At 40.2% G+C, this 21,594-nt stretch overlaps 2 protein-coding genes across 3 annotated transcripts; both read right to left on the bottom strand.

The window, feature by feature from the left end:
* Positions 1-460: 460 nt before the first annotated feature.
* LOC104428245 (solute carrier family 40 member 3, chloroplastic) lies at positions 461-6,396 on the bottom strand. Of its 2 annotated transcripts, none has more exons than XM_010041244.3 (13): positions 5,917-6,396; positions 4,871-5,084; positions 4,694-4,757; positions 3,567-3,691; positions 3,408-3,497; positions 3,136-3,312; positions 2,948-3,022; positions 2,630-2,731; positions 2,427-2,544; positions 2,209-2,355; positions 1,629-1,735; positions 1,429-1,542; positions 461-932 (listed from the first exon to the last, which is right to left on the bottom strand). In XM_010041244.3, exons 1-13 carry the CDS (start codon positions 6,072-6,074, stop codon positions 642-644), a joined length of 1,782 nt encoding a protein of 593 aa, XP_010039546.2. In that variant the 5' UTR covers positions 6,075-6,396; the 3' UTR covers positions 461-641. The 2 variants fall into 2 exon arrangements, with proteins under 2 accessions (XP_010039546.2, XP_010039547.2); XM_010041245.3 differs by having other exon boundaries at positions 2,209-2,352.
* Positions 6,397-8,843: 2,447 nt separating this feature from the next.
* Positions 8,844-10,355, bottom strand: LOC104428282 (putative pectinesterase 52). The gene is made up of 5 exons (XM_018866078.2): positions 10,111-10,355; positions 9,861-10,020; positions 9,543-9,758; positions 9,133-9,383; positions 8,844-9,021 (listed from the first exon to the last, which is right to left on the bottom strand). Exons 1-5 carry the CDS (start codon positions 10,353-10,355, stop codon positions 8,844-8,846), a joined length of 1,050 nt encoding a protein of 349 aa, XP_018721623.2.
* Positions 10,356-21,594: the final 11,239 nt, after the last annotated feature.

Here is a 21,594-nt window from a genome sequence, read left to right as displayed (position 1 = left end):
CAACCTCAGATGACGGCTCAGGCCGTTAGATCTAGTCGTTCGGCCTCAACAACCTCAGATGACGGCATTGCCTGAGGTTGTTGTCATATGAGGTCATGACCTCAGGCGGCCAGATTTGGTAGTCCAATAGTTGGCCGACCGCCGAATTTGATTTTCAGATTAAAAGAAAAAAATAGCAAAAGCCCATTACAAATGTGGGTCTTGTCAAACAATGTAACATTTTGAAAAACCCTTTTACTTCAAAGATATTTGCATTCTCCCAATGGCATTTCCCCAAAATCGAACCAAACAGGCCCTAAGTACAATAGGACCTTCGATGCTCATCAGTCCACCAAACGGTTTCCTCCCCTACTCATTGATTTCTAATCCATGAATAAAAGCTTCACTAATCTCATTCGTGGCCAATACCTAATCCTTCTCAGCTTCCATCAAGCTCTTAAAGAGAGTTCTGATGGTTCAGTAAACTTACAATCAGAAGGATTTTTGCCTCTGGTATAAATATGATGAGTTCAATGTCCATGTCATGTCAACATTTTCTGGATACATCCTATAAAAAATTGTTCTGAATGCAATGTACAACTATGCAAATGAAAAATGGATTTCTAGAGCTACTGCGACTTGTACAGACATTTACAATGCTATTACTGAAAATCAAACGCAAAAAGACTCCTTTGCTCGTCTGTTGGGTTCAACAACCACCTACAGAACATCCAGGCCGCCCCAACCACAGACACAAGCGACAACATCGCTAAAATTCCGAAATGCGAAGAATCATTGACAACTATCGCTACTCCTAACATCACAGATTCCGCCAAGCTCGCTACAGATATCTCTGTCGTCCCGATAAGATTAGCTTTGGAAGAGGGAATCCCGGTTTGAAGAATTTGCGCCCCGACCACATCATAGGACATGTGACCCAACCTCGATAATACCTACAAACAGCCCACATCAATAACATGAAAACATTGATAATTCTACTATGATGAATTTACCCACGTGCATGCAACGCACACATTATTATTGAAATTTCATTTTGGCCTGTTCACTTCATGTAGTTCAAAAAATTAGCCTTCCGTTCACAGGGAAAAATAAAAGAGAGGAGACAGAAAGGATAGATGTTATGTTTGAGCCTTGTGGATGTAGAGTTCGTGGGGACTAATAGATGTTATGCAATTTGAAATTGATCTCAAGCTTTTTGTTGCAAATATTCTTATGTTGCTTAATTAGATTCATGATTCTCCATGTGGATATTTAGGCCTTTAGGTTCACATAATGATATCGGATTGATAGACCTCAAAAAGTAAGAAACTGATTGAGCCAAGGTTTTTACCATCCTCTAGTAGATCACGACATAAGTTCACACGATATTCTCTCAATTGCAGAAATAAGGTAATTGTGCAAAATTTGTAAGAGAAGTAGGATCCTTACGATTAACGAGAGGAAAAAGAGAAGAGGGTACTGCTGAGAAAGAGACCCACTCCAGTACACAGCTACAGCAATGGTAAGAAGTGAAGCCTGAAAGATTAAACCTGCTGCTCCAGCCTGCAACAGTGTATCCAGTAAAAACCATGCCCAGAGGAGAAAGGAATCAGAAAGTTATGGAAGGTATATAAATATCCCACTCCAACCTTCAATATTCCAAGGCGATTGACTAGGTTTGCAGACACAAATGTTGCCGCAACACCCATAACGGCACATAACCCACTAAAACCTCCAATTACAGATGGATTCAAACCTGCATGAATTTCCACCAAATAATATTCAAGTAGCATGAAACATGCTGAGAAGATGGGGAAAGGTTTTCTTAAGAAAGCTTCTGTGCAACGTAGTTGAGTAAGGGATGTCCCATATAAAGGATCACCAATTTCTCTCCTTATAGAGTGATTTACATAAGCCAGAAATGAAGATGATGTTAATGCACTTAGTTCTTTTATTTGCAAGAAACTTTACTTTGTGCTTGTTCTAAACAAACTAATGCCCCTTAAGGTTTTTGATTAACCTATTTTCACTCCTTGAATGATAATTAAAATGGCAGTAGATATGATAAGAAAACATACAATAATGGACCATGATATGACAATACAGCCACTTTGAAGATAGTTCATACTTCTAAATACTGGTCAGACAATACTGGCCTATCGAAGCTATGGACATTCTGCAGAACTGGGATTCTCATTAAGGATTATATCAGCAAATATGGATAAGTACCGCGCTGCGTCAAGAATGCTGTCATCAGACTTCCAGGAGCCAGAACAACATTAAAGTACAAAAGCACATAAGCGAGGCTTGCAGGTAGAACAGGCTGTTGTATATATTCCTTCCAACCCAGCTTGATAGCGTCTACACCTACACCTGCTAGACATTCAAGAGGTTAAATCAGATATCAAAACATTACCTTATAATGCGTGATGTCTCAAAAGACTTACCTATACTATCATTCTCATTCACTGTTACACCATTGCATGATTTGCAACAATTATGCAAGGATTTAGGGCGATCCAAAACACCCGTTGAAAGCTTGTTAGTCAACCATGTGAGAAAAACCTGGAAAATGATTCAGAAGTTCAGGCTTAAACATGTACACACATTTTAATCCAAAAAGATTTGGCAGAGGATGTGGAGATATTACCGTCACAGGCAACGAGCATATCATTAAACCAGCAGCCGACTTTAAGCAGGTCACCGGGTCGTATTTGGCAAGAAGAATGCCAAACAGAGAGGCTCCAGCAATCTGTACTTATTTATTAAAATCACACTTTTCAGAAGAGAAGTCTAACAGTGACAAACCTCTTCTCGTGTTTATGCTAGCATGATTTCTTTAATTTTCTAAAAAAAATGACTCCAAACATGTATACAGGCTACATGCACGACAATTTGCAGCGACAGGATAACCGGACCAGAGATTCAGGACCCCAATTATTGTATGATAAAGGAGATTTGACAATACCTCACAGAGAAGATCAATCCGATTAATAATAGCATTGGCTTGAGCAAGTGCAATCGGCCTATTCACTCCTGCTAACTGCATAAAGTTAGACTAAAGGGTGAGAAAATGTTAAGCTTCAAGAAGGAGAAAGAAAGAGAAGCCATATGTGCATTTTACAGAAACATGAAAAGCTTTGTGAAAGGAGATACCAGCACAACCCAATCCCTCTCCATAGCAACCCCGAGGGCTATGCCACACAGACGCTCAACGGCACCAGCTAATACAAGCACAATGAACCAAGGACGAAGAATCACAGCTGATGCAGAAGTAGATGGAATTGAATGAGCTCGAATTATCATTGCCGCAGATAACAATTGAGCTGCTGCCTGAGAGAAACAGCAAAGTCAATTTACAAAAATGTTGCAAACTTAAGTTCTCATAATTTTTCGCAGGAATGTATGGCCATAGTAGAATACTTTACCTGAAGAGTATTTAAAAAGTTATATGCCGGCAATCTGGGAAAAGAGTCCATGAGCTTTCCAACTAAAGGGCCTCCAGCAATTATTGCAAGCTGTGCATAAAAAGCGTTAGGAAGATTCTTGTTGTGCGCCAAATCCTTAAGACATGTCTTAGAGCATACCTTTGCAATAAACCCCATGACTGCCACTGGAAGAAGGCTTGGGTGAAGCAGTGCTATAGCTGATGGCCAAGCAAAATTCCATAACTGTTCCACCAGATTTCCAGTTAAGCAACTGGCATACATTGCTGAGACATAGGCTCTCCAAATTAGAACAATGGTAGCAAAGTGCAATGTCAATTCAATACTTCACCTATTTAAAGCTTGCATTAAAGAACCTATCTTAAACTCCATCTATTAACACCAAGGAATTTACAAGTTGCGTCATGCTCATAGTGCAGTTGTCATGGAAATTGAGTGCACTGGGTATCATGCTCGATGCAGGTGCTGTGGATGTGAATTTCAGATCTTGCAAGTTATGAATAGAAAGGAATTTGATATGCAGTTCTCCTTCATTAAATGTTAATTGTTACCTTTTTTCTAGCACAGCTGATCAAGAACTCAACCTAATTGATCTTTTCAAATAAATAAATATATATATATGAACATTGACTCTTCCATGTCATATTCTTTTAGTTAACTAATAATTCTTTGAGTATAGTTCGTGCTTTTGTGCGGCCAAACAAGATTTTCCATATATACTCATAAAGTAAGAAATACAATACTCGTAAAGGATACAATAAAATTCTTAGTCCATTGTTTTATTCAATAAACTCATTCTACTTCCAGCCAAAAAGAGAAAAGTTACTAAGGACCATGCCAGCTCATTTCTCTGATGCACACTTCCTAGAAATTACTAGGAAAGGGAAAAACAAAGAAAAGATTCTCTTGTTCTCCGTTGAGCGCTAACTCATTTCTCAAAACCAAGCTTAACTTGCAACCTATCAGAGATGCAGACACTGGGAAAGGTGGCTATCAGACTCAGATCTTTCATCTTTGGGCCCATACACTTTTGTACCACTTTCCTCATCCATCTTCCCAAATCAAAACCCAGATTCTTTTCAACCAGAACCCAGATCTTTCTTTATTCTTTTCAACAAAAGAAGAAGAGGCACGTACAGCCAATAGACAACTTCCTTTATTCGGTTCTGCTACCAACTTCATATATTGCATCAAACAAGAGACACAATAACAGACTGCCAGGGGGGAAACAAGGGAGTCTACTATGATTTGTATTTTTCTTTTCTTACCATATAAACCTGCCGGGTGGGCTGGAATAGCTGCGAGGGCATTCTGCTCCTCCACTGACAAAACCTACAGATACAGACAATGATGGGAAAAGGAAAGTAAGTCCACGACAGAAGAAAAAGTCAATTTGAGACTGCATTCGAGATGAAAAGTGTTTAATAGATTCATGGGAAACGTACAGGCAAGGCTGTCAAGAGATTATCCACAAAATCTCTTTCAGTCAGTAAACTTGAAGAGTCAGACTCAAGGATTTCAGGTTTAAGGTGAACAACAGGGACTGGACATTCGGCTTCTATGACTGATTTTTCACTCAAAGCCTCATCATCTGTGGCAACATGATCATACTGTACATCTGTATTTGTTATTGAACACCTGGAACTCAAATGCTCAAACCTGCAAATTAGAACACAGTTGAAGAAAATTACTCATGTCACAAATGATCCTTTTAATAATCTGAATATATATGATCGTTACCATGCTACCACAACCAGGACCCTTCAACTGAAGCAAGGTAACAACTGTCATCAGACTCACTTCCTTTTCCTTACATGATGATGGAGAAAAAATGAACTCCAATGAAGTTAGATTTTCTGAACACAACAGTACTACTTTTATTTTTATTTTTTTGTCTGTCCTACTCTAACTCTCAATTCCCTCTTAAGACTTTTACCCTGACTCTTTATATGAGAGTCCAACTCCAAATTTAAAACTAAACGTTACCACCCCTGGCCTCCTTGAGAAGGTATGGAATCGAACTCCCCATCTCCCCCTTTTCATGTGAGAAGGGTGGCCACTGAGGCAACCCAGTAGTTGAACACAACAGTACCATACATAGAAGAAATATCTCTGCCTTGTCTCTGGATGCAATAGCAGTACAAGAGCAAAAGTATAACTAAGTAAAGCCTTCTTAAGCTCACAATTTCCTTAGCAATAATGACACCTCAATAAGTGAGCAAGACACCACAGAGAAGCAAGAAAGCACAACTGCAACTCCTCTTCTAGTCCTCAAACATGCATCATTTCTCGATACACCGTAGCAGATTGCAGTGACCGCCCCTTCAAGCACAATCACTTCGAATTGACAACCCAAAAAAAAAAAAAAAAAAAAAAAGCCCGACCTTTCCTGCTCTCTCTCTCCTATGGCTCATCGAATAAAAACCCATCCAAATCAACTGGCGAACGAAAAAAAAACACCACCCATAGAAGTCAGAAGCAAAAACCCAACCTTCCGGAATCGAGCGGGTGGCTGCTGAAGTTCACCCATCGGCAAGAAGCGAGGCGACGGCGAACGCGGGCGGAATGCCGCGGCGGCGGCGGCGGCGAGCGAGCGACCCTGGGGAGCGAGGGCGGGCTCGCGACGGAGACGGCGACGGAGACGGGCATGGCGGGTCACCGATCCGGAGCAGCTTCCTCCTCCTCCAATTCAAGTGGCTGAGCCTGAAGGACCGACCGCTGCTCGAGCCCCCGCGCACAAACTCATGCAGGCTGCTGCGGCGGCGAACGACGGATTCGACCCTCGCGACGAATCCAGAAGCTCATGAGAGGGAGAAAGAGAAATGGGTTGAATCGAGATGACGATTTCTTCGATCGAATTGTGAGAAAAATCGAGCCTTGCGCGGTGGCGGTGGCGGAAGATTCAATGGCTGCGGAGAGAGAGAGAGTGGTAGAGCTTTGGTGGCTGGCGAGTGCACGAAGCTCAAATTTTTTTTTTATTTGGTTTTATCTTTTCTCAATTCTTGGGTGTTTTTTTTTTATATATAAAAATGATGGGCCAAAAAAGAATAAAGGGAAAATGACTTATCTATTTTACTAATTTTGTGACCGGAAGGCTTGCCATTTTGCATGCCGACGTTCCAAAAAAAAGGATGGTGGAGATGGGACAAGAGGAAAGTCAAGATCAGATTTTCTCTTTCTTTGGCCAGGAAAGGCAAGAATAATAAGGAACTACGAATATACGGTCAACTTTCCTTCGCGGTTGTGAAACCGAAGATGTATTAGCGAGTTCATCAATCGATAATTTTTTTTTTTCAGATATGAAAGTCATCATCTCGAATAAGAGTTTGGGCCTTGATCTTATCGACTATTTCCAAAATAATTTATGTTCAAAGATGATTTTTTCTTATTTTATTTCATAAATGAATTTTTGAGTATTTAAAAGCGTTTAATAATTATATAAAATTGATATTTTTTGAATAAAAATGCGTTTAATATAGGCGTAAATTTTTTTTTCAAAATTTAAAAAAGAAAAAAAGATGCTTGATTTTTTTAAATTATTCTAAAAAATTTTACTTCGTGATTCTATCATAAATCCATTTCTCGAAATAAAAGTGTTATTAAGAAAATTTATATTATTTTTTATTCTGAGTAACGAAAAAATAAAATGGACAGTGTTTGACATGTCACCACATAAAAATCCTAAATGGCCTGTCGTGCAAGTTACGTACTCATTCCGGGGGCCAAAGCGAGGGACAATTTTGTCCAAAAGGTCTTGCTTTTGGCTCAGGCTTTTTTTTTTTGGTCGAAATTTTGACCCAGTCCAATTTGCGGGGTTAGCGAAGATTAGGGATGCACTCATAATTTTGTCCAAAATATCTTGCACGTTGACCCAATTCAGCTTGCTGGGTTGGCGAAAATTAGCTCGGACTCTTAATGGGGTTTTCTTTCGAAAAAAGACCATGTTTTGTTTGAAGTTGAGATGGTTTTGAAATTTTTGTTTCTCCCCATTTGATCCGACGGGTAGGATTGGAAATTTTATCCGAAAAGTCTTAAATTTATTACATTTTTCTCAATTCTGTCATAAACATTTCAGTTTTGTCATTTCAGTTCTAAATTTTTTTACTTCTTGTTAATTTAATTTATCTAGTCAATTTTAATAGAAAATTATTAATGTGGACGATCGACGCCGACATGACATTTTTGTAATAATTTTTTTTTAATGTTTTTGGGGGGTTTGGATCTAGCTGAAAAGCGTTGCTAACCAACTGGGCCAATAGATTCTCATCAACCCTGGGCAAGGGCATTGCACCCCTTGTGAGCTTTGGACAAAATATTATTTAAAAAGTGCCACGTTAGCGTCGGCTATGCAATTCATCAATTTTCAATCAAAATTAACTGGATTGATTCAACTTGATAGAAATGAAAATGTTTAGGATTGAATTAACAAAATATAAAAAGATTTAAGATTAAATTGGTAAAATCGAAAAGTTTAAGATTCAATTGATAAAAGTATAATAGATTTATGATTATTTGGATAATTTTCCCGTGCATGGCTAGTCCCAAAAATCGATGGATTGGATGGAAGTTTGAAAGGTCTATAAAAATCGGACATAGAACCGCACTTTTCTCTTTGCCTCGGATAGCAAAACGTCATGAAATCAGCAAAAGCATCCGCCATTTCCACAATTCCTGTTACCCCGGACACCCTTAAGTGCAAAAACCGAAGTCCAATTCTAGTGAAAACGAACTTTAAAGGAGCAGAAGAAGAAGGGCAAAGCTTCATATTTTCAAAGATATTCCATGAATTCCGGGAACATCGATGTTCTTCGTTCTTGTTCTGCATAGCATGTCTCTAGGAAGTGGGGTTTGCGATTTGGCGGTTCTTTTTACGGCGAGGGGCCGATTTGGGTCCAGCATCGAGTGCTTCTTCCCGCGGGGTCGACTGCTGAATCTATTGAGTTCTTCCAAATGGTAGCATCGATCTTGATCAGTTTACGCTCAATATTTATAAGAAAATGTATTTTGAATCATTCATTTTTTACGAAACAAATAGAACTTTTTGTTTGTTTGATTATTCTTATTTGAAATAGAAGAATTACGTTATTTATCTTATATATATGCTACAATTCATTGGCTTTATATACAGTAATTTGAAGTAAAAAAATCCTTCGACCAAAAAAAGAAGAGTAAGAAAATCCAATTTGATCTACAAAAAAAAAAGGTAAGAAAATCCAAACAATGAGAAGATGCATTTCTTACCAACATTTATACAGGAAAAGATAAAACATGTGAGGAAGAAAATAATTTCATATGATCTCTTTTCATGACGAGAAAGTCTACCTTAAAAATGTAATTGCAGATCATCCGTCGAAATAGCATCGGAAAATATCTACCTAAGAGATCATGTCAACGGTAAAACGAATCCATTTGTTTTCGTTAGGACTCGAATGTTTTCCCTAATGGAGTGTTGGCAAGCCATCCTTCTTGATCAAGGAAGTATGATCTGGAGAAATATTGAAGCTGTGTCTTGTCGAGATGCTTCTCCCACTGTACCCTCTGTGAAGTGTCCGAACCTGTTCCTTCACAATCCACCTCGGCATACATGATGTTGTCCCTGGAATTCACCCGAAGAGATATTTAACCAGATGATCAATCGGGCGAAGGAGCACAAAGAAATCGATCGAAACAGTGAGATCAAGCGAGATCTTCGGTCGAGTGAACTTACTTGCGTCCCTGAAAATACCAAGGATCCCAACCTTGCGGCGCCACACCGGCCGACAGCAATGTCTTATGAAATACGACCCTGGAATAAGGACCATATGCCCTCCCTAGGAGATATGGACCGCTCCCGATGACGGCACCCCGTTCGAACACGAACCCGCTTGGGTCGCCAGGCGATGCTCGACCCTGAGCTGTGATGCAACTGTATTGAAGACGGTAGGGCGGCAAAGTAGCCGTGACGTTCATGGTACAGTCCTACATGTGTGAAGATTTCAACCGTTTCAGACATCGGATATGTACATCGAACAAAACTAACCATTACTGATATTTTGATTAGTTTTAGGGCAAATTGCTTAATCTAGACGGCTTTTGATCGGAACTGCCTGCTATCCATGCTATACCATCGCGTTGTACCTCGAAAATGGATTGGCCACTGCCGAAGATGAAGTCGATCGCGCCCTCCATGTAGCATGAGCCGTAGTAATGCCGGCCCTGCACGTCCCACAACGTATCTTGCAACCCCAGGAATCCGCATTCGAAGAACACGCACTTATCTCCGTATACCCTCGCCGCCAACGCTTGAACTAGAGGCGGCTCGTTGGACTCTTTCCAGTACCGGTTGTACGAATTCTGCGAACAACGAAACGAGGAAAGAAGTTAATGCCTGCAGAATCATCTGCGAGGAACAAATGCCAATCATGTATCTATTCGGAACACGAAAGCGGCACCGACCTTAAAAGTAATGCCTTGGACGACTATGTTGTCCGGGCTGGAAGTGAAAGTAGCACTCGTATCTGTTTGTTCATGAGAATTGTACGTAATTATTGTCGAATCACGGCCCTTTCCTTGAAGAAAGATGCACGGCTTGTCCGGCGGGATGGTCACCATCTCTCTGAAACATGTGATCAACCCTTAGAACTTTCTAACCAACGCACGCATCGACTTCGACAGGCGACAAGAACAACGTAAACTCAAAAACTACGAGCACGGAAGACGATACTTATATGTCCCGGGATTTATTCGGATGCTAATCCACTCGTTGTTGCCTGAGGGAACGGAGTCGATAGCCGCTTGAACCGAGGTGAAGTGTCCGCCGCCGTGCTGGTCGACGGTGATCGTGTTGCCCTTGAGCCCATTGTTTCCGGCTCCACAGTCCGCCGCTGAGGTGGACGAAAGCAAGATACAGAAGAGCGTTGCGGCAAATGGAGCTGCGAGAAGAAGCTGCATCTTCCTTCTCTATCTTCCTTATGGTATGGGGGTCGAGATCTTAATGAACTCGACAGGTAACCGCAAGAAATGATGGCGATGACATGTATCAAGATTTTTCAAGATTCTTACGAACTTGAGATCTTATAATGTAGTCTCTTTTCCATTTTCGCACATCGTGCAAATTAAGGAAACGAAATCTTGCAAATTTCATTCTATGTGGTTTCTCTTTTATATCCTCGATAAAACCTGCAAAGGATGAAAATTCACCGGAAACTGACATGAAGGGCTGCAATTTATATTATAGTTGAACATAATTAGTGTCCATAATGTTGCAATTCAGTTTGAAATCACAGTAAAGCATTTTTTTCTTGCCAAAGAAAAAGTTCATTGTTTCACTATGCCATGCAGACTTCATGTCCAACTACGGTTGGAAAAATCGCATCGAAAGAAATAAATCATTCACGTAGACTTCATTTCAACTATGCTAATTTTTTTCACGGGTGACGCTATTTTCACCCCTTTTATGACTAAATCCACCCCCATTTTCATTAAAAAGAAAAGTTGCCTTTTAATTATTCAATTGCAATTTAAAAAGGTAGCCCCCAATTTATTTACTTTCCTTGTTTTGTTAGTTTTTCTATATGTAGGATTTGGTTGCCATAAATAAGAATATCACATGTTTTGTTCCTGTGTATTGTGGATATCTCATATATGTTAAAGGCATTGTGTTTTCTTTTTAGTTTTAGATTTTACTACTATAAAAATTATTTTTGTTGAAAAGAGAAATTTCGAAGAAACCTAATTATTTTCTACATTGTCAAGCAAATTTATGGAATAACTGTCCAATAAAATCTAGAAAAAATTTATCATAGATAATTTTTTAACTCAATCGCGTGTTTATAGACTTTTACATTTTTATTGGGCATATCACCATCAAATCTTTTTTATGAGTTATCTTTTATACACATATACATGATCAGATTGAAAACAACAACAAAATAAATAAATAAATAAATAAACGTCTTTTAAATAACAACCCCAAGAAGATGGGCGGCAGTGTCTACTGTCTATTGCCACCATACCGTTGCAACCCCAAGCCCTGCAGTGCATGTCTTCTCTCTCCTCTATTCTGCCTGTCGTCGAGCTCTGCGGTCGCCTCCATCGCCGCCGATATCAAACAAAGCTTTGCCCACCCTGAGCTCAACAATCTCGCGGGCTTGAGCTCGAATTCATGAACCGTTCAAATAAGCAGAAATCCAACAGGCGAGCCGGGGTAAGAATTAGCACGATGCATGGCACGGCGTGGAAGTTTTTTTGAAGAGTATATCAAGATCTGAGAAGATTTTCGAGTTTTAACTTAAATGTGGCTCTGATATTTTCTTTCTCTAGTTTAAGATGCAAGTATATCTATCTATAAACAAAAACTCAAAAATAATTTCCAGAAAAACGTTTTCCAGATTTTCCAGTGTTCATTTCACGGAAAATGAATTCCTTAGGCAAGATTTTTTTCATGAAAAGAAAAAAGTCTTCTAAATTAGGGGAAAATATTTTCCACTTTTGAAAAATGAAAAATATTTTCCTCACTTGATCTCTCTTATCTCACACCTCTATAAATCCTCACTTCCTTATTTTCATTTTTTTTCTTCTTTTCTTTTTTTATTCGAATTATTTTTTAATTTCCTTTTTCTTTTCTATTTATTTTCTTTTCTTTGTTTCTCATTTTCTTATTTCTTGGCTAGTCGTTGGCTATTGCTAGGCGAACCTTGAGCTTGTCGATCTCAAGTTCGCACTTTGCACTCTTGCTTATTATTATTTTTATTTACTCTACCTCGCAGTTGTACATTGCTCAAGTAAATGTCTCTGCATGCTTTGCTTCTTTTTTTTTTTTTTAGTTTATTAGAACACAAAAGACGTTGGGGGAGAGCAGGCTACTCAACTGGAAGATTCTCATGAGGGCTATATATACTTTGCTTCTTTTCTCTTTTGCTTCTTTTTAAAATCCAAACGAATATTTTTTTAAAGCAAATGAGCATTTGATGACAACGATGAAACAGAAATATGAAATAAGTTTGTCCGAATTTAAAGGCAAATTCATATTTGATGGATTTATAGGTCGGTAAGTGATGCATGCCTAAGTGGTAAAGTCTTAGAAAATATTTTTCTTATCGATACATGAAACACATCATGCAAATTTCCCAACTTAGGAGGTAGTGCTAAGCGATAAGCTACATCCCCTATCCTTTCGAGTATTTCAAAAGGTCCAACAAATCTAGGGCTTAACTTACCCTCCATCCCAAATCGAGATATCCCTTTCATTAGAGATACTTTAAGGAATACATGGTCTCCCACGCTAAATTCCAAAGGCCTTCTACGCCTATCTGCGTAGTCTTTCTACCTACTCTGAGCTGTTTTAAGTCTTTTCCTGATAATTTCAACAGCTTCAGTGGTAACTTGTACCAGTTCAGGTCTTGTCAATTTTCTTTCACCTACTTCATTCCAGCAGACAGGAGTCCTACATCTCCTTCCATATAATGCTTCATAAGGAGCCATGCCTATACTTTTCTGGAAACTATTATTATAGGCAAACTCCACCAAATGCAATCTTTCATCCCAATTTCCTTTGAAATCAATTACACAAGCCCTCAACATATCCTATAATGTATGGATTACTCTTTCTGTTTGTCCATCTGTCTAGGGATGAAAAGCTATACTAAACTGAAGCTTAGTTCCTAATGCAATTTGAAGATTTCACCAAAAGTTCGAAGTAAATCTCGAATCCCAATCTGAGGTAATAGTCACTGGAACACCATGTAGGCGTACTACTTGACCTACATATATATCCGCATATTTATCCATTGGGTAGTCCATGCGAACCGCTAGGAAATGAGCCGATTTAGTCAAACGGTCCACTATTACCCAGATAGAATCATGACCACTTGATGTCCTTGGCAATCCTTGCACAAAGTCCATTGTTATATGCTCCCATTTCCATTCTGGTATGTCTAATGATCTCAAGAACCCTGCGGGTTTACGATGCTCCGCTTTTACTTGATGGCACGTCAAACATTGAGAAACGTGCTTAGCCGTATTTGCCTTCATACCATTCCACCAAAACTGCTGACGTAAATTCCTGTACATCTTTGTACTACCCGGATGAATACTATAATTACTCTTATGTGTCTTCGACAGAATTTCCTTCTTTAATTCTTCATTGTTGGGAACACAGAGTCGTCCTTGGCATCTCACCGCTCCATCTTCAGAGACATGAAATTCTGGTCTTTTTCCTAAAGACACAGCATCTTTCACTTTCAAAATCTCTGGGTCAGATTCTTGCAAGATTTTAACTCTCTGAATAATCTCGGGTTCTATTCTTAATGCACTAAGCATACCATTAAAACAATCCATTTCCAATTTAAACTCCGAGTCTGCTACAGACTTTAACAACCCCCATTCTGCCATCCTTAAACTAGCCATTTCCATAGCCGACTTACGACTAAGAGCATCCGCTACCCTATTCGCTTTCCTTAGATGGTATCTTATCTCACAATCATAATCTTTTAACAACTCCATCCACCTCCTTTGTCTCATGTTCAACTCCTTTTGTGAGAACAGATATTTCAAGCTCTTATGATCCGTATAAATCTCAAACTTCTCCCCATACAAATAGTGTCTCCATATCTTCAAGGCAAACACTATAGCTGCTAGTTATAAATCATGCATTGGGTAATTCAGTTCATGGGGTTTCAATTGTCTAGATGCATAGGCTATGACCTTGCCATGTTGCATCAAAACACATCCCTGTCCTTTGTGAGATGCATCACTATATACTATAAAACCATCAGGTCCAGTCGGTATAGTCAGGGTTGGAGCTGAGGTCAATTTCCTTTTAAGCTCCTGGAAACTCCTTTCACATTCCCCATTCCATTCAAATTTCACATTCTTTCGGGTCAATTTAGTTAAAAGACCTGCCGATCGTGAAAATCCTTCAATAAACCTTCTATAATAACCAGCCAGTCCTAAGAAACTTCGTATTCAGTAGGTGTTGTCGGTCTCGACCAATTTACTACCATTTCAACTTTTGCCGAGTCTACTGCAATTCCTTCTCCTGATACCACATACCCTAAAAATATTATCTGGTCCAGCCAGAACTCACACTTACTAAACTTGGCATACAGCTTATGCTCTCTTAGGGTATGCAAAACTATCCTTAAATGTTGTTCATGCTCTTTAAGCCCTTTTGAATATACCAGAAGATCATCAATAAATACAATCACAAAGTGGTCTAAATAAGGCTTAAATATCCTATTCATTAGATACATAAATGCAGTTGGCGCGTTAGTCAATCCAAATGGCATAACAAGGAACTCGTAGTGTCCATAACGAGTCCCAAACGCAGTCTTAGGAATGTCCTCTTTCTTAATTCTTAGCTAATGGTATCCCGACCTTAAGTCAATCTTAGAGAAGACCGAACTTCCCTGGAGTTGGTCAAACATGTCATCAATTCTAGGCAAAGGATATTTATTTTTAATGGTCACCTGGTTCAGTTGCTTATAGTCAATGCACAAGCGCATCGATCTATCTTTCTTTTTCACAAACAAGACCGGTGCACCCCAAGGTGAAGCACTTGGTCTAATGAATCCTTTGTCAAGCAACTCCTGTAGTTGCACTTTCAATTCCTTCAATTCGACTAAGGCCATCCTATATGGGGCTTTTGATATTGGTCCTGTTCCAGGCATTAATTCAATTTCAAATTCAACTTCCCGCTCTGGTGATAATCCAGACAACTCCTCAGGAAATACATCTTGAAATTCATTAACTACTCGAACTTCCTCAAGTTTAAGCTCCTCCCTTGCATAATCTTTAACTATGGCCAGGTATCCTTGAGATCCTTTGTCAAGTAATGCACAGGCTTCTATTGCTGAAATAAGTGCTACAGGTAGATGGGTCTGACCTCCTAAAAATTCACAACTAGACTGATCAGGTAAAACGAATTGGATCACTCTTCTATAACAATCCATTCTGGCCCGATACTTACGAAGCCAATCCATTCCTATAATAACATCAAAATCATACATAGCCATTACAACCAAGTCTATTTCCATATCTTTTCCTCCCATTGATATCTTACAATTCCCACACACTAGCGTAAACAATACCATATCCTTTAAAGGCGTGGAAACACAAAGATGCGTCTCAAGAGGCATAACTTCTATTTTATTCAAACGTCTATATCTTTCAGACATAAATAAATGCATTGCACCCGTATCAAACAATGCATATGCCTTTTCACCATTGATAAGGATCGTACCTGAGATGACATATTTGGAAGCTTCCGCTTCCTCTTGGGTGACTGCATACACCCTTCCTTGTGTTGGTGGCCTCTGAGGATTCCTTTGTAAGTTTGATCTAACAGCACTCTGATATCCCTGTCGCACCGAGCCAACACTCACTTGCGACCTTTCTTGTGGGCAACTTCTCCTAAGATGGCCCACTTGTCCACAACCAAAACATTTTAGTCGTCCATTGCAAGGTCCTGGGCCATGTCGCCCATTACACCTTTGACAAACATCAGCCGACAGGTGCTTTCCCTATATTCGGACCATTTCTTGCTCCCCAAAATTTCCAAAATTACTCTTCTTCTTCACATTCCAAGTTTGACCTTGACCATAATAGGGTCTCTTACCCCTTCTCACATCATTAAAGTTCAGCAGTTTCTTAAATTCCGACCGTTCTCTCAACAATTCCTGCTCCACTAACTGTGCCATTTCATAAATCTCATTATAATCTCTTATGTTCAAAGGCACCAGTTGTTTCCCGATATCGGTCCTCAACCCTTTCAGAAATCTCTTAGCCTTTTTCTTCCTGATCCTCAATCAGCCTAGGAGCATATCTTAATAGTTCAGAAAATCTAGCCTCATACTGGTCTGCTGTCAGCTCCTTTTGTTCTAGTTGAACAAATTATGTAATTTTCCTATCCTTAGCACAGTCAGAAAAATGCTTTCTATTGAAAGCTCTCACAAACTCTTCCCAGTTAATATCAGTACCTATTGGAAAAATTATGTCCTTCGAAGCTCTCCACCAAAACTTTGCATTTCCCTCCAGCTGGTACTCTGCCAAAGTTATTTTCTTAGCATTATTGCAGTCCAATAGCCGGAAAATTCGTTCTATCCCATCAATCCATTGTTCTGCCTCCTCAGGACTTCCCATTCCATTGAACTTAGGTGGTTTCAGCTTCAGAAATTGCTCCACCAATCCTTGAGTACGGCATTTTGCTCCAGGTTGTTGCTGTGCCTGTCTTTCCATCAAATTTCAAATATTGGCCAATGCTTGCAGGATGTCTTCCATTCGGGGTTCAGCCCTTGCAGCAGAGACTTCGGCCCTTGCAGCAGAGACTTCAGCCCTTGATGGATGAGCACTTCCAGCTCGCACCATGACTTTCCTGCAATTTTCAAGCATTGCCTCATGAATAATTTGAGACTCACTGCCTCCATTCAAAGCAACCACTACTACTACATAAGCAACATATACATGTTACTGGTACCTAAAGGCAACTCAAAATTAACTACTAGGGTTCTGCGAGTGAATACTCATCACCCGTTATTCAATTATTCCGTTTTATATCCTATGGTGTATATTGTCATCATGTTCCTCAATTTCCAAATGAGGCTCCTTATCACTCCGCCTATAACCATTGCTCTGATACCAAAAAGGGGCGCTGTGGCACCCCGAACCACCTTAGGTCGCCACAGGCACCTAACGCTACACTTAATGGAACACTAGCTACTTCTCTTAGAAAAAGCGTAGTAAATCATAGAATTTTTTTTTTTTTGAAAACGGTTCCAGCGCGACTCATCAGCGGAAGCAAAATATAATATCGCTATCTCTCCCTCCAACAACCATGATACAATTGCACACCACTAAACATCATAAGAAAAGATAGAGCCCAGACACTTTTATTTACATATTTTCATGATGGATTTTCTTGGGTCGATACATCAAAAGAAAGGCCAAGATTTTTAGCTACATTCGGCCACAACCCCAAAAAGAAACACTCGACCCACTATGTCTATCGTGCAAGATCTCCCATCAACTAGTGTCGGCTATCATCCCAAAAATTTGCAGCTCCTACTTCTCACGCACGGGCCCTCACACCCATCCTGGTGCATCAGGCGGTGGTGGCGGCAACATCCCACGCATCACTCCGTCTCGACGAACATGGACGGATATAAACTCCTGAATGACAGGGCCCCCAGCCAGGCCCACGTCGTACATCACTAAGGCGCGCACTCGAATAAAAGTCAGTCCAGGAATGGTGGGACAGTCGATTCTCGACACACTTGACCTCTACATCTGAAGGAAGGCTGTAAAATACGCCCCGTGTGATAGTAGGGAGCGGCATCCTGCTAATCTGAAATGTTGGTCCCCGAAGGGGTGAGTACAATCACTCAGCAGGTAAATGATCTAATAACCACTCAATGCATCATACAATACAATCACAACATAATACATGTCATTCATGTATCCAAGCCTACTTACCTTGAAGCCATGCATATACCATCATACATCCTCATCACAATCATATCACATACATGTCATCATGCCATAGGTGATCATTATCATGTCACACACATGTATCATCATGCCATAGGTGGTCATCATCACATCATACACATATCATCATGCCATAGGTGATCATCATCACATCATACACATATCATCATATCACACGTGCATGATTCAATTTCCACTTTTATCTTTCAATTTGATCACCACATTTCTCTTTCTCAGGATCATCAATTACATCCCATACTTTACCACTCACACCCCATCCTGGCATCGCGAGAAAAACCTCCGGCATTCAGCCATTTAAGGCCACCGGGCATCCGGCACCCCCACATTCCGGGCATCTCACATCCCAACTGGCATCACGAGGCATCCTCTCGGGCAAAGACCTCCGAGGCTTCCGGCACCCAACCATTCCGGGCATCTCGAAACTCCCGAGGCCATCCGGCCATGTATCTCTATACATTCCGAGCATCCGGCACCCCCCATCCCGGGCATCCTGATACTCCCAGGGCATTATCAACCGCCTCAAATAATTTCCTCATTTATTATTGTTCATGTTCACCAATTTAGGTCTCAACTCAACATGGCACATGATGTAATGGCAAACAAAATCACTTCCATCCTTTGATTCATACATGCATCTCCAGTCATTATCATACATGCAGCAAGACACAATTATTCATAATAATAAAATTCATGGAATTCGTACAATTTAAAATAGTCCATTTATCATGCCTTTTTGAAGTTGATTAAATTCCAGCTTGTACCATTTTATAAAATATTTAAATTAAATATCCATATGATTCTCAAAAATCATGAAATCAAGGCATGTGATAGACAAGATAATAAGATAATTATTTCATGAAAAACACACATGCCCAATAGAGTTCCACACAAAAGATATAATTCACACAAATACAGCATACAATTTCGGATAGAAACAGAATGTGCAGTTTTTGAAATAATTCGATTAAAATACCCGAATGACCTTCGAAAATTATGAAATTTTGCCAGGTTATATTTAAGACACTAAAGTATATTTTTTTTCATGAAGAATTCTAGGCCAGATTCGTTTTAGATAATTTCCTATAGTCGTCCGAAGCTTCTGGTTCTAGCACCGAAACGTCCAGTGTAGTTATCTCCGAAAAATCGAGTTTTCACCCACTTATTATTCTTCGTTTCCTCTGAAATTTGGATATGTTTTACTTCAAGAGGTCCCCTACAACTTTCATTAAGTGATCTAAGTAAAATTTCCAAAGAATAGTCACCATATGGGTCCATGAAGTCTCGGGTGTCCAGCACCGCGTCTCCAGATTTACCGTCTTCAAGAGTAAGTCGATTCACTAGGCTACACTTGCTCATTTTACTTCAAATTTTAGTATGTTAGTATTTAGGATGTTCTATACAAGTTTCATGAAGAAGTCGAAGAGAAATTCTTGATAAAAATCAACATGCAACCACAAATGTACCAAAAGGTCAGCAAAACAGTTCCAGATCTAGTGTCTTCGTAGGATGAGGGTTTGACCCCTTAAATCTCCACCATTTTGTCCCAAATTTTAGTATGTTGTAGTTTAAGATGTTGGATACAACTTTTATGAAGGAATAAAAGTCAAAATCCAACTCGAAACATGCATGCAAGCCTTCACAAGATTCTGGCTCAGGCGGTTCACACGAAAACAGCAAGCTATCTCAACAAACAAAACATACTAGCTCCGGTTTCTCACTCCTAACCACCCAAAATTCGACACCACTCCAAACACACATGCAAGAGTAGGAAGTGGATCCCAACTTGCCTCTAAACTCAAGAGAACGACGGCACACGGCAGACGAACGGGCGGCGACGGGCGGACGAATGGCGAGTGGCTCCTTCTCCTCCTCTCTCGGCCTCACTCTCTCTCGCGCAACTCCCTCTCTCTCTCGCAACTCTCTCTCTCCCTTTGGCTTGGAAGGAAACCCAACCGGCCACTCTCTCTCTCTCTCCCCTTTTTGTTCCCCCAAATCTCCATCATTAGCAATCATCACTTGCCTCTCCACAAGCCAATACATGCAAGCCTCTTTTTGCCACTTGGCATGCCACATGCAAGATGGGCTTGGGCTTGGATTGGAAGAAGTGGGCTGGCCACTCCTCTTGGGCCTCAATTGGGCCGACCTCCCTTGTGGCCGACGACAGCCCCTTCGTGGGCTTCAATGGGCCGGCCATCTTGGCCCATCAAAATCCTTGTTGGGCCTTAGGGCCCAAACCTAAATAAAAATCAAATTTCACCTTTTATTCTTTCTTTTATAGATTTTAAGTTTTAAATTCCACATGGCCAAAATCTTGTAACATTTTATTTATAGGAATTTAGTCTATGAGTGCATAGCCAAGAATAGACTATTCTCATTAACAAATAAATAAAAAGAATCATGAACACAAGTATATATTACTTAGTCCTAAGAGAAAACTAATGGCTAAAGCATACACCATAGGTAATTTCATTACCTAATTATGGGCTTTAATACACCTTAGAGCTTGTCTTGAATTTTTGGGATGCCACACTAAATTCCGAAAAAATAATTAATAAATAATTAATTTCGAAAATTAATTAATTAATTCAATTTAATTTCTAAAATTTTTAACCTTGGCCAAAATTATTAAATTAAATACCAATACGGACCTAGAAAATTCCCGGACCCTTCTAGATAAACAATACAATTTATTTAATTTTACAAAAAAAAAACAATACAATTTATTTAGGCCTTAGTTAAACCATGCTCTAACCACCTAACATGCTCAATTAGATAATTACATTTCTAATTTAATCTAATTAACCACCTAATTCCTAATAAAATAAATCTAAACACCCCTTAAATGTCATTAACCTACTAAGCAGAGTTTAGAGTATAAACTCATCGGTTAATTATAGAAACTGGTTCACCATGACGACGACACGACGGTGGCCGAATACTGAACTTTCGGCGGCGTCAACGGACTTGGACCGGGCCTAAACTTGGCCCAACAAATTTCAGCCCAAATTGAGATTTGTTAATGACTTGGACTAGGCTTGATCTGGGCTTGGGCTTGGGCTTGGGCTTGGGCCTACTGAAAATAAACTGAACTAAACGGGCTTCAAGTGGGCCTGTCTTCGAATGGGCTAGAAATTGTGGGCTTGCTGGATCAAAAACTGAACTGGGCTGGTTATTGTAGCTGAAGATGGGCCGGATTCTGCTAGGCTGGGCTTCAAATGGGCGCGGGCTTGCTGCTAAAAATGGGCCCACGTGCAGATGGGTTGAGCTGAAACGCGAAGATGGACTGTGGCTTGCTCGATGAAGACATGCGAAGGATGGTGGAGCAGCTGCAATCTTCGATGGGGGAAATGACCAGGCATGCGAAGGGAAGAGAGATGGTGATTCGGTGAGATGAGGCAACGCGGCTGCCTCGGTTTGCTGTTGGGAACAAAAACCGGTGGAATCGTGGATTGCTGCAGGTGTGTGAGGCGGTGGAGAAGCAGACGAGGAAGCAGCTGGATGAAGACTTCGCTTGGTGGGGATTTCTTCGGTGAGGGAAATGGGCTGCTCGAATGAAGATGTGTCGGCTCAAGATGCTGAAGGTTTCACGGTCAACAAGTTGGGAAGGGGTTTCTTTGGTTGGCCAAGGAGACGTGTGGCAAGCAGAGGGGAAATGGTGGGTGGAAGTGGGCGAGCGTGAGTGGAG

This window comes from Eucalyptus grandis, chromosome 2 (assembly GCF_016545825.1).
Source record: "Eucalyptus grandis isolate ANBG69807.140 chromosome 2, ASM1654582v1, whole genome shotgun sequence".
Taxonomy (NCBI): Eukaryota; Viridiplantae; Streptophyta; class Magnoliopsida; order Myrtales; family Myrtaceae; genus Eucalyptus; species Eucalyptus grandis.
This window is presented reverse-complemented; position numbering and strand designations above follow the sequence as displayed.

Bases quoted from the DNA above. Each gene is read 5' to 3' on its own strand.
- LOC104428245 (XM_010041244.3), bottom strand. From the start codon at position 6,074: ATGCCCGTCTCCGTCGCCGTCTCCGTCGCGAGCCCGCCCTCGCTCCCC. The intron at 5,085-5,916 runs GTTGGGTTTTTG...TCTAATTTGCAG, and splicing joins CACCCGCTCGATTCCGGAAG to GTTTGAGCATTTGAGTTCCA. The intron at 2,356-2,426 runs GTAAGTCTTTTG...TTGAATGTCTAG, and splicing joins GAATGAGAATGATAGTATAG to CAGGTGTAGGTGTAGACGCT.
- LOC104428282 (XM_018866078.2), bottom strand. From the start codon at position 10,355: ATGCAGCTTCTTCTCGCAGCTCCATTTGCCGCAACGCTCTTCTGTATC. The intron at 10,021-10,110 runs GTAGTTTTTGAG...CACATGTTTCAG, and splicing joins AAGTATCGTCTTCCGTGCTC to AGAGATGGTGACCATCCCGC. The intron at 9,384-9,542 runs GTACAACGCGAT...TCACACATGTAG, and splicing joins GTGGCCAATCCATTTTCGAG to GACTGTACCATGAACGTCAC.